The following is a 13774-nucleotide window of genomic DNA, read 5'->3' on the forward strand; positions in this document are numbered from 1 at the left end:
CATGGCGATGTATAAATACTTGCACTACTTAATATTAATATTTTTCAAACGTCATCTTGTATCATATAGAAAAAAATTGATAAAATATGTTAGGTACAAACACTTCAGACATGAATTATATACACATGCATTACAAGATATGAATACTTGAACGACGATGTATGAATACTTGCTCGACAAGATATGAATACTTGCATGACAAGATATGAATACTTGCACGACGGACAACCCGAAAGTACGTTATCATGGATCTCATTTGAAAGAGAAAATTACGTAGAAGACGTCCATGATTTTAGATTTGCAAATTTTCTCACATATCGTCAGAAATATTGAAGAGATTGAACGGAAAAAAAATCCAACTCTAAAAACGTGTAAAAAATGTGTGTGCAATGTGTCCAGATTTTTTTTCGAAGTACTTAATATCTTAGGTATGAATACTTGATGTATTATATATTAACACTTGCGTGCATAGGTATTCAGATTTGCACGCGTCAGTTATAAAATCTATCAAATATTAGGTGGTCCCCCAAGTAATTAATGAAGTGCAGTTAGTTATTGGTCCCACAAGTAGTTATTGATTGGGGGATGAATGGGGGAAATAGATTGGGGGATAAAAATCTTTATTCAAAATGATATTGATATTATACTAGTATGACTCTTTTATAAACAATTGAACTATTGGAAATTTTTTTCCATATTAGAACTTTGGACAAAAAATTACCAAATCCATCCATCTTATATTTCCTAGAGAATTAATTTCTAATTAATTAATTAAACTTTATTGAATATTTTTTTTGGGAATATCCTCGTATCCGTTCATTAATTAATTACTATATATGTTCCCAAACTTGCACCAACAAAGTGAGTGATCGACGACTTTAACAGGGTACCAGTATATTCCATATTTCCATTCATAAAAGCATGTGGAGTATTAAACAAGTACAATACATGTGAATTGACCAATGTAAATTGAATTGACGATCTTAATAAAGAGAAAATGTAACGTCTCCCGGGCTACAGTCCTAAAAAATCTCTGTGTATAAAAGCCTTCTTTTTTAGCTTAGTTTTGACACGCTTTCAACTGCCACAATTGTCATAATTTCAATTGCTATAATTTCAAGTACAATATGTATGTTTACAGGATAATATGTGTATGTTTACAAGATACTATGTGTATGTTCACAGAAGGTGGTCCCCAACAGCTGTCACGCGTTTTCAACAGCTGTCACGCGTTTTCAACAGCTGTCACGTGTTTTTAACAGCCTTCATACGTTTTTAACAGCTGTTACGTGTTTTTAACAGCTTTCACGCATTTTTATGTTGACAGGATTTGTTGAATTAGTTTACAGGATTTAGTATTGATATTTACAGAATTTAGTATTGATGTTTATAAAATTAGTTGAAAATATCCGGAAATTTTTGGAGGATTGGAGTTGGAGGACTGTTAGCTACTTCCCTTAATAAAATCTGATCAATTTGAACAGTTTACGATACAAGGTACAATAGAAAAAATTAAGGAACTTACATTATTAAAACTTTTTAGAATATTACAGATGCATGACTATGAATTTTCAAACCAAAAAATAATAAATTGCAATACTATAAAAATTTATCACTAGCTGTGAGGGTAAAAAATGCTGACGGTAATAGAATGAATTGCTATTCTAGAAAAACACTGATTTTGAAAAATTCTAAAAAAATAGTAAAATTTTTTCAAAAAAATATAAAATTTTTTCAAAAAAATGTAAAATTTGGTCTCCAAGTACATTTCAATATAACATGTTGAAAAGTTCGGATTGACTATTTGAATTTTGAAACTAGAGATATGAGCACAAATTAAAACGCTTACATTAATTTGCAAAGCATGGTAGCCTTACTCTCTCTCTCTCTCTCTATATATATATAGGAATATGCTAGCATGCTATGCATAGCATAGAGCCCCTCCATGCAACGCCTTGAATTTTGACTTTTCAAAATCCTAACGGTCGATCCGAACCGTTCATCTTGTTCTCCATATTAATATGTATCTGAGGACCAAATTTTACATTTTTTGAAATATTTTTTTACTATTTCTTTAGATTTATTGAAAATCGCTGTTTTCAGCAAATCTGGACCATAAAAAAACAGCGATTTTCAATAAATCTAAAGATATAGTAAAAAAATTCCAAAAAATGTAAAATTTGGTCCCCAAACACATATTAATATGGAGAACAAGATGAACGGTTCGGATTGACCGTTAGGATTTTGAAAAATCGAAATCCAACGCATTGCATGGAGGGGCTCTATGCTATGCATAGCATGCTAGCATATTCCTATATATATAAAAATACGCTTGGAATTTATTTTTTAAAATTTGTTTACTATTTATTAAGTATTTAAAAAACTGCTGGTTTTCAGTGGTTTAAAATTGTTTCAAAACAATAATTTTGTAAAATACTTAATAAATAATAATTTAAAAAAAATATATAAATTTCATGTCCAAACACATTTTAATATAGAGATCATTTTGAGCAGTTTGAATCGACTGTTTGAACTTTGAAAATAGAAAAATTAAATTATTGTAAGTAGATCCCTCCTCATGTAAGAATAGCATAATAGGATATTGTTTTTTATGTTTTGAGGGGAAGTAAGGAGAATAAGAAGGATGTAGATGTGGAACAAAGATTCTTGTTATAGCGTGTAGTAAAATAGAGAGGGTTAAGATTATAATAGAGAAGGATAACAACTTATTTTTTGAAATATTTTTTTTTCAAGTGTTGTAAATACTTTTTTCAGTTATTAATACACCACTAATCTTCAAATAAAAATTATAAATGTAAACCAAATAATTTTGATGGGTTCTGTTTTGGTCTTTTGGAACAAATTGCACTAGTCACGTTTTAGACCTACCTACCTCTTGGTTTCCTAATGATGACATGGTCAACACAACTAATTTCAAAGTTCAATAATTCTGAAATCTGAAATTGACAACACAACAACTTGTCAAATATTAGTTAGAGAGAGAGAGAGAGAGAAATTGGCAACCATGCACTGAGAATCTTCAAAGAAAGAAATAGAGAGAGATACACAGTACATAGAGCGGAAGACTGAAACTACACGTTGTAATTGTTTTCTCATAACAAATTAGAGAAAGAGAGAGAGATATCATGGCCTCTCCTCTGAGAAAAGCTCAGTACATTTTGTACCTTGCCCTGATAGGTTTGGCCTTACCGGTAACAATAGTAGCGTCAACGTTGCCCAGTTGCCCGGAATTACCGGAAACATGTGGGAATGTCACTATCCCGTACCCTTTTGGCACCCGTCCTGGCTGTTACCGTTCTGGATTTGATATAACATGTAACGACACCACAACTCCCCCGAAAGCCTTTTACAGTTCAACTAATATCGAGGTGACAGATATCAACGTAACTAGTGCCGAGGTTCACGCCCTCAATTTCATTGGGTATTACTGCTTCAATCAGACAACCTGGGTTAATTATTCTACTACAGAGACCAATATCATAGATTCACCATTTCTCTTCTCCAACACTCGCAACCGGTTCACAGCAATAGGTTGCTACACCTTGGCGTATATTGCGGGCCAAGGTGACAGTTCTTACCAATCGGGTTGTGTTTCCTTCTGTGATGGCTTAAATAGCACAACTGGCAATGGTGGCACGTGTAACGGGTTAGGATGTTGCGAGACCACTGTCCCAGCGGGTCTCAACTACTATAATGTGACATGGGGTTTTGATGAAAACAAAGCAAGTTCATTCAACCCATGCAGTTATGCTGCGCTGATACAAGAAGATTGGTACAATTTCTCGGTCAAGGATCTAGAAGGGTTCGGATTCTATGAGAGGAATAAGGAATATGCGCCAATGGTACTTGACTGGGCTATCCGAGAAGACGGCACATGCCTGGAATCACATGTTGAGAGCAGTTTGAACCCAGCATGCCAAAGCAAACACAGTGGATGCGACAACACGACAAACGGTGATGGATACATATGCAAATGCTTGCCAGGATATGAGGGCAACCCCTACCTCCAAAATGGATGCAGAGGTAATTTTCAATTTCTCAAATAAACACACCCATGCATATAACTGTTCATCTTAATTCAATAGTTTTCCAATGGATGCAAAGGAAAATAAAATAAACGGTTTATGACATCTTGATTGAACTACAGAGCATATATATTTGGTCCAAGTTTTCACAAAGGAGGTCAAACAAGGCATACTCTGACATGAAATAAATTTAAAATTAACCTAAAATTAAGTACCCAAGTTGGTAGTATTAAAATTAGTAATCTATAATAATAAGCAAGTGCAATGTTCACTAGTTATAACAACAATTTAGTTTTTATAATGGTCAAAATGCTTGTCAGATATGGGCCAATTATTAAGTGTTGTGGGCCTGATGTAGCATGGTCCGGCCCAATACGAACCAAAAGCTACTTAATTTGATCTTGTAGAATAGGAAACAAACATGACCATCCATATGAGAAAAGTTACATTTGATACATTTTGTCTTGTTGTTGCAACAGACATTGATGAATGTAAACTTCCGAATCAGTACCATTGCACGGGAACATGCAAGAATACGGATGGAGACTATGAGTGTTTTTGCCCAAAAGGCGAAAAAGGAGACGGCAAAGCCGGGAAATGCACCAAGAATTCTGAGAACTTCCCTTATCCTGCTCGAGTGGCTATTGGTAAGCATTAAATAATTCTGGTTTCGCAAGAAAGGGTTATGGGGTAAAACTGAAACCTTCTCTATCCTAAATAATAGTTGGTTATGTTTAACACAGCCTTTAGAAGAGATAATCTGTTCAACACCAAAAATCAAACTACAGTAGGTTGTTTAAATAATTGCAAACAAGATATACCAACTAATTGTATTTAATTTGTTTTCCTTCTTTTGTCAATACAGCATGTATCCTCGCTGTTGCTGTTTTTCTTGGTATCTGTTTCTTTGCAATTTGGTATAAACAAAGGAGAAGGTACATGAAAGAAAAAGACGAGTACAAAAAATACTACGAGATGATGAACAACCACCTTCGGGTGTTCAGCAAGAAACAGATAGAAATTGCAACAAATAATTTCAACGAAGATCACATAATAGGCGTTGGCGGTCACGGGGAGGTGTACAAGGGTTTGTTAGAGAATAACATGGCTGTGGCCATCAAGAAATCCAAGGAAATTGGCGAAAACCAAAGAGAGGAGTTTGTCAATGAAATTATCCTCCTTTCTCAAATCAACCACAAAAATATAGTTAGGTTATTTGGTTGCTGTCTCGAGGTTCAAATCCCTATGCTGGTCTATGAATTTGTTCCAAACGGGACACTCTTTGATTTGCTTCATGAAAAGAGAATTGTTAGGCCGATTTCTTTGGGTATTCGTTTAAAGATTGCTTTAGAGTCAGCAATGGCTCTTGATTATCTGCACTCCTCCATCTCTCACTCGATACTTCATGGTGATGTCAAATCGGCAAATATTTTGCTAGATGATGGTTACAATGCAAAAGTCTCTGATTTTGGAGCTTCAAATCTCATGCCGGTTGATGATGCACTGATTGTGGAGCTTGTACAAGGGACTCGCGGGTATTTAGATCCCGAATGCCTGTGCACTCAAATAATTACAAAGAAAAGTGATGTATATAGTTTTGGGGTAGTTATTTTGGAGCTCATTACAAGGAAAAAGGCGATTTATTTAGACCATGAAACTGGTGAAAAGCAACACTTAGCATCTTGTTTCGTTTCCAAACGAAGCCAGAATAAACTTCACGACATGTTGGATGAGGAAATAGTGACTAATGATGAGGAGGTAATTGAGATTCTCCATGAAATTAGCGAGCTCGCTGTGCAGTGCCTGCGCGCCAGAGGAGACGATAGACCGACAATGAAGCAAGTTGTCAAGGAATTACAGAATCTGTTGAAGTCTGACAGCAGCTTGCCGGGTTGGCAGGTTGAACCAGAAGAGACAGAAAGTTTGCTTAGAAAACCAAAATTTTACACTGCATCAGATTCATCTCCTTTTCCTAGTACTGACTATAACTCAGTGCTGGAAATCGACACCGAGACGGCGAGGTGATGTGAGAATAAACTGCAATAAAATCTTTGTTGTGTTAGCTGCTTATGATTATTTTTTACTCTTTTGTACATTTGTAATTTAGTATGCTATAGTTTTAATTTCTTTGGCATCCTTTAATTATCTATCTTTTCCTTTTGTTGTGTATATATATTCCAAAAGTAGATGGTTTTTCATACTGTGTAGCAAGAATTGCCTTTCCTGTAATATATGGGTCCACAGGCCTCAATCATAGAGAAAATTAAAATGAAAGGTTCTCTTAGCTTTCTCACCATTTGCAAACTGTGAAATTAAATAATGAACTGCAAACCTCACAAGTCAACAACCCAAATTTGGGCCGGGCCTACTTTGTGCCAAGTTTTTAATTAATTTGTTTGGGAAATTAATACCCAAAAAATTAAAGGTCACCAACAAAAATTGAGTATCGGAGCAAAATACAAGAACTAGAACCAAAATGTTCATTTCACTTTTCACCCATGGTTATAAATACAACAATTACTAGAACACCAAAATGAGACAAGCAGGTCTAGTTGAAAATTGAAAATAAAATTGACCCAGGAAATAGGCAAATTTATTTATCAGGAATATATAAGCAACATGATGACAAAAATAAATGAGCTGAAATGGTTTTTTAAAATTCAGGAGTAGACAATTATTAGGTTCCCAGGCCTTATTAGATCCGCCCCTGAATTAGTCAATAATCAACTTCAAAATATAACCTTAAAAAAAATGTAACCTTTTATTCTACATTTCAAATTTCATGGATAAATTAGACGATTTTATTCATTGATGGATATATTGTTAATAACTAACTAAGTGAAATGTAGGCTTTAATTTCAGTCTCGATCTCTCATATGATTGTTACTTCACTGTACTAAAATCATGGAAATGATTATATCAGTAGACAATTATGATTGTTACAGCTACTGTCAGAATTGTATGACCATCTAAAATTAAACAGTTAATTATTTTGAACCTTTAAAAGATGTCACTGATGATGCATTATTATTTTGTCAAATGAGAAAATCAACAACTAGATGGACTAAAAATAGCATTAATTAGTGTTTTTTCAACAAATATCTGGATCGCCTATCAACTTAATTGCACAAGTCAAAATTGATCTTATCTTCAGCCCAAGGAACATGAACCCAATTCATTACTTGGTGTACACGGGACGTCGATAAATGCAGAATTTTTATTGGTATAAATTTACCTTCTAGAAAGCATTAACATATCGTACTCATTAACAATTAAATGTAATTTTACATGTGAAGGGGTGATTAATGAGCGAGTATGAGCGAGTTGGAATATGCTCATGCTTGGCTCATTACGTTAATGAGCGAGTTGTTAATGAACTTTTAGTGAGCGAGTCACGAGTTATGAGTTACAATATTTAACAAATTGTCATAATTCATTTAACTTTTTTTTTAACAGTAAAAATCCATAGTAACATAGAAGTAGGAGTTCACAAAGTTTATCACAAAAAGAAGGTTCTTACAAAGTTTTTCTCCATAAACTATAATAGTATCAATATATTACAAAGTTTCTCACAAAAAGAAAATAGAAATCTAAAAGCCTCCAAAATAGAGCTTCACACATCAAGTAGCACAGAGGCAGAAGCTAACATTACTAAATAAAATAAAGTATTATAAAAAAAAATCCATTTTATAACCTTCGCTAAGCAAATTAAACAAAATGCGACAGTTATCTTCTTGTTGGTTTTGACGGCCCTACATGTGACATACATATTTATCTCTTTAATTTATTTGGGATTGGATGTTGCAGAAATTGGATGTGACAAATTCTTAATGAGCGAGTTGGATGCTTATACTCGGCTCATTAAGTTAACAAGGGAGTTGATAATGAGAGAGAGTTAAGTCTTAATGAGTTTTTAATAAACGAGTTACGAGTTATGAGCAATTTACTCACCTCTAGCCACACATATTTCTCTTGCGTATATGTATGTATTAATTAATTTGTTCTCTGTTTTTTATTTATTTATTTGTAAATCTTTTGAGTTGGACATGAAAAATAATCAAAATCGTCTAGTTATTGTAAACGGATCTTAGTGATACTTTAATTTCGTTTTGAAATTTATATCAGATTAAAACATTGTACTAAATCTGCCTAAATTTATGACTAGTTATTATTACCATTAAAAAAAATTAAATTAAATAATCACAAATTCTGATAAATTTTACTTTTGACACGGTTATACCGTTAGATTACAAACACTCAATTCGTATCCACAATTTTAAATGACAGACACATTGTTATTTTCTAAGATATTGCTATTACTAAAATAAAGTATTATTTAAAAAAATACTTTTATCCTCGAATATACTAATGAATTTTTGTTAAATTATGCTGAATTTTAATGTGAAAATTAAAGAAATCGAAGTTACTAGTACGCTTTCTTTAGATATTTTCAGAAAAACCGAATCTAGTTTCTGAAAATTAAAAAATACTGCCGCACTGTCAGTCTAGGGAATCTCTGATTAAATCTATCTCAGGAGTTGTCCTGCTCTATGTTGGAAGCGCATGCCTCAAGAGACATTTGGGGACAATTTGTCGTGTACACGAAACTCTCTATTAATTTGTCGTTTATGTCATGACGCAACTCCTTACGATTGTTGGAATATGACATGTCACCTTGCGATTGTAGTTTTTTTGTGAATGTCTCGCTCCAATATTGACAAGAGAGGGTTGAAATGCCTTTATTTTTTGTGTTTCTATCGTGTTTTTATTTTTTATAACTTTAATAATTTAAAATTTAAATTTTAAAAGTCAAAATAAAACCGTTAGATGTGATCTATATTATTTTCTTTATATGCTCATAAAAAATTATTACATTTCAATTTTGTTTTTATGTGAATTAATAAGTTGAAAAATTAACGTTTATAAATTATCCACATTAGTACGTTTTTTACAAGCTCTTGATGACAACTAAAATAAAATTGAAATGTCATAATTTTTATGAGCATATAGAGAAAATGATCTAGATCATATCCAACGGCTTTTTTTTGACTTTTAAGTTTTAAATTTTGGGTTATTAAAATTTTAAAAAATAAAGACATGGTGGAGGCACAAAAAATGAAGGCATTTGAACCCTCTTCTATTGACAAAGTCTATACAATTTCACAAGGCGTGACTTTGCCTAAAATCCGGATAATCATGCGAGGTATATTATACAATTCAACAAAAGTAGAGTTTAAATGTAACATATCTTTTATTACCACACTCTATAATTACAACATATTATAAATTTTTAAAATTCTAAATAGTCTATCCAAACCGTTTAATATGATCGCTGTATTAAAATGTATTTAAAGATCAAATTTTTACATTCTTTTTAATTTTTTTAACTATTTATTAAGATGCATGAGTACAAAATTTAATGGTCTTAAAATAATAATTTTGTAAAATACTTAATAAATAATAAATAAATAAATAAAAATGTAAAATTTGATCTACAAGACATTTTAATGTAGAGATCATGTTGAATTTGATCATGTTGAATGAATTGGATCGAATGTTTGCACTTTGAAAAATAATGTTGTAAGTGAATCTCTCAGCATCTTTTATATCTCATTCGTATCTTATATGTTTTTATGTTTATTTTTAAAATTAAAACAATACATCCGAAATTCCGAACCACTTATAATAATCTTTATATGAAAATATTTTTCAGAAATTTTATATTTTTTTAAAACTTTTTTTACTATTTTTCTAAATAGATACAAAACTAATGTTTTTCAAAAATTATGAACCATCCAAAAACAATATTTTTGTACCTACTTTTACTATCTAAAAAGTAGTAAATTTTTTTTAAAAATAATATAAAATTTAGTTTTCAAGCACATTTTAATTTGGAGATCTCTTAAGTGGTTCGAATCAGCAGTTTAAATTTTGAAAATAAAAATAAAAATATAAGACACGAATGAAACATGAAGCATGATTGAGATATTTGAATCCTCATTCAACAAACATGTGAAGCACAGAATGTGTATCCTCTGCAAAAACTCAAAAGAGAATATTTTGAGTTAATAAATATCAACTGTCTGATTTTAAACGGAGCCAATCCGACCCCTGATTATGATATAGGGAGCCATTTAATATTACTGCGGATCTAGTCTGCACAAATCTTAAAGCACATTGGATAGTCAGAATTCATTAACTCAAAAGATTCTCTTTTGAGTTATACCAATTCGTGAAGCTCACCCACACCCAATTGTGATCCAGCGCAAAACCTGACCATGTAGAATGAGATCTGAGTCATTCGTTTTAATATGATACAAATCTCCTAGCGAATCTTTTTCTTATATTCTAATTGACAAATAATTATTTTAGTACCCGCACAGTATCCGTTCTACAGTATCAGCACAGTACCCGTTCTACAGTATCCGCACAGTACCCGTTCTACAGTAACAAATAATTATTTTAGTACCCACGCTACAGTATCTGCACTTAGAGAAATAATGTATTATGGTCCCCACTAATTATATAGTATCAACTAATTATTATTCTAAAATCACAGCAACATCATTTCTCTTTGATCTCCACTAATTATATAGTTTCATTTTTACAATCTCCGCACTCGTTTTCATGTCAACCTTTCTCTAACAAAAATAATTGACTTCATAGGAATAAATACTTCAATTCATAAATATAAATACTTTCAGTACTTAGATATTAATACTTTCAGTGTCATACGTAAAAAATATTTAGATATGTATACATTCGTATTTATAAATATTTAGAAGATAAGATATTAACACTTAAAAAAAGATATTAATACTTTGATGTGTGACTTGTTATGATTATCTCTTTTTGAGTTTCCCAATCATCCTTGCGTCAGCCTTCCTCTAACAAAAAATAGTTGACCTCATACGTATAAATACTTCAGTGTATAAATATAAATACTTTCAATACTTATATATTAATACTTTCAATGTCATATGTAAAAAATACTTGCAAGTATAGGTATAAATACTTGTACAGCGAGATATAAATACTTGTACGACGATGAGTCTGAAAGTACGTCATCATAGATCTCATTTGAAAGAAAAAATTGCGTAAGTATTAATAACATGAAAAAAAAATTAAAATTGTGGAGATTTTACAGTCCCTACAGGAAAGTTATATTTCTGCATTTAATTTTTGGTGGTCCCCCCGCGAGTACAGTGCGGGTACAGTGCTGTGGGTACTATTATCTTCGAGCTACAGTACCCGCACAATAAATAATTGTTCACCTCATAGCTATAAATACTTCCGTACATAGGTATAAATACTTTCATACATAGATATTAATACTTTAGGAAAAAAATTCGAATTGTGAAATTTTTGCGATTCCCACAAAAAGTTATTTTTTCACATTTAATTTTCGGTAGTCCCCCTGCGGGTATAGTGTGGGTACTATTATCAGCTTCCATTCTAATTAAATACACGTCAAATTGATTATGGTTGGAAGTTCTAAGGCAACATATAGAATATTCAACTCAACACATGATGGTATTGAGTTCAAATCTGCTGTAATTCCGGAAGGAATTACATGATCCTGAAATTTTAATATCAACCGTTCAAATTTTTTCATGCGCAGATCTCGAAAACATTATAAAAAAAGTAAGTTTTCATGTACACATCTCAAGAAAGATCAACAGTTGAAATTGGGATTACAGCCCTGTAATTCTTTGAGAGATTTATTTTCGATGGTATCAAGTTCCTATATATTCCATTCTATTTATATGCCACACATGATGAATAATTGCATTGCTCAAGTAATCCACAGATTTGCAATCCTACTCTGTAACCACATAACATTTTAATCTTTTAGAAATTCTGGAATCATGATAAAGCAACTACTCAATTTAACAATGTCTAATTCCTTTGCTTTTCAAAGCATCCTTCTTTCCATTGCTCTCCTTGTCTTTGCAAAATTTGCTCTCTTATACCACCAACAAAAGGAAACTACCTCTGAGTCCTCCAGCACTTCCCTTTCATGGGTCACCTCTATCTTTTCAAAAAGCCCCTCCACCATGCCCTTTCCCGCATATCACAAAAATACGGAATGTTTGACAGAAATAGCACTACGGATTAAAATAAATTATTTTTCAAAATTGTGTAAAACTTTATAGAATATTAGATGAATTTCAGTGAAATATTTAGATGTCAAACAATTGCATCACAAAAAAGGAATAATTACATAAATCTCTCATTCCAGTCCCCCTTTATCTTGGCAACAATATTACAGGAAGGTTGATTATGATCCCCTTAATTATATGGTCCTTTTTCTATTTCTGTACTCTTCCTCGCGTCATCCTTCATGGATATAAATACTTGGAAGATAATATATTAATACATGAAAATAAGATATTAATACTTGATAGATTTGGTTGGAGATAATTATTTACGTAAAAATTATTCACTTTAGGTATAAGAGGACGGTTCAAATGCACCCAAATGCACCCTATTTTTTTCTTCGTTTTCAAAGTTCGAATAGTCAATCCGAACCATTAGATGCGATCTATATATTAAGATTTGCTTGGAGACCAAATTTTACATTTTTTGAAATTTTTTTACTATTTATTAAGCCACTTTGAAAATCGCTGATCCAATGGTCTAGAAAATGTAAAATCAGCGATTTTGAAAGTGGCTTAATAAATAGTAAAAAAATTCCAAAAAATATAAAATTTGGTCTCCAGGCACATCTTAATATATAGATCGCATCTAACGGTTCGGATTGACTATTCAAACTTTGAAAACGGAGAAAAAAGATTTGAAAGATAGGGTGCATTTGGATGCACAAAAATTTGGGTACATTTGAACTCTCCTCTTAGGTATAATTAATACTTCTTTGCATAAATATTAATATATTAGAAAAAAAATTTAGTGCTGGAGTTTTTACAGTCTTTTCAGACAGTTATGGGAACTATAGTAGAGGAACAGGATGTTTGAGAATTTTAATTGAGGAACATCATTTACATAAAATTTGTTCAATACATAGATATAGCACAGAATTAAATATCAGAGCGAGGACTATTATCAAAGTCCAATTAGAAAACCGAACTAAATAAACTCATAAATTCCCACAACTAAAGAAACCAAACACTTCATTCAGTTTCTTTATCTTATTAAATATCAGTGCAAGTCTCCTTTCCTTCTCCCTTCAAAACAGAACGAACCACCAATTCACTTTATTTAGAGATCGACTGAACTCTGATGTGATATACCATTTAGTTTTAGGAAAAATTGTGAGATTGCCACTACAAAACTTTGAAATTATGAGATTGCCACTACAAACTTCAAAATTGTGAGAATGCCACTATAAAACGTCCATAATTGTGAAAATGCCATTAACAGTGTATTCTTATAATATTTTTATCAAAAATTAATTTGAAGAGGTGATATCAACTGGAGTGTTACTTTTTTTGTATGAAGGGTATAATCGGAAATACATAATTATATATATCAAAACAGTATTTTTCAGTTATTTTTTGATAAAAATATTATAAAAATACACTGTTAATGACATTTTCATAATTATGAACGTTTTATAGTGGCATTCTCACAATTTTGAAGTTTGTAGTGGCAATCTCACAATTTCAAGGTTTTGTAGTGGCATTCTCACAATTTTCCTTTAGTTTTAACTTTTGATATGACAGTTAAAAATACTACAAAAATAAATCACCATCTGAGTAAAACGTGGT

The 13774-nt window shown here is 31.8% G+C and overlaps 1 protein-coding gene across 1 annotated transcript; it reads left to right on the top strand.

Annotated features, from left to right (window-relative positions):
- The first annotated feature begins 3032 nt into the window (after positions 1 to 3032).
- On the top strand, positions 3033 to 6189 carry LOC144544882 (wall-associated receptor kinase 2-like). The gene is made up of 3 exons (XM_078293418.1): positions 3033 to 4044; positions 4526 to 4693; positions 4912 to 6189. Exons 1-3 carry the CDS (start codon positions 3147 to 3149, stop codon positions 6069 to 6071), a joined length of 2226 nt encoding a protein of 741 aa, XP_078149544.1. The 5' UTR covers positions 3033 to 3146; the 3' UTR covers positions 6072 to 6189.
- Positions 6190 to 13774: the final 7585 nt, after the last annotated feature.

The sequence above is a fragment of the Carex rostrata genome, chromosome 27 (assembly GCF_964058835.1).
Source record: "Carex rostrata chromosome 27, lpCarRost1.2, whole genome shotgun sequence".
Lineage (NCBI taxonomy): Eukaryota > Viridiplantae > Streptophyta > Magnoliopsida > Poales > Cyperaceae > Carex > Carex rostrata.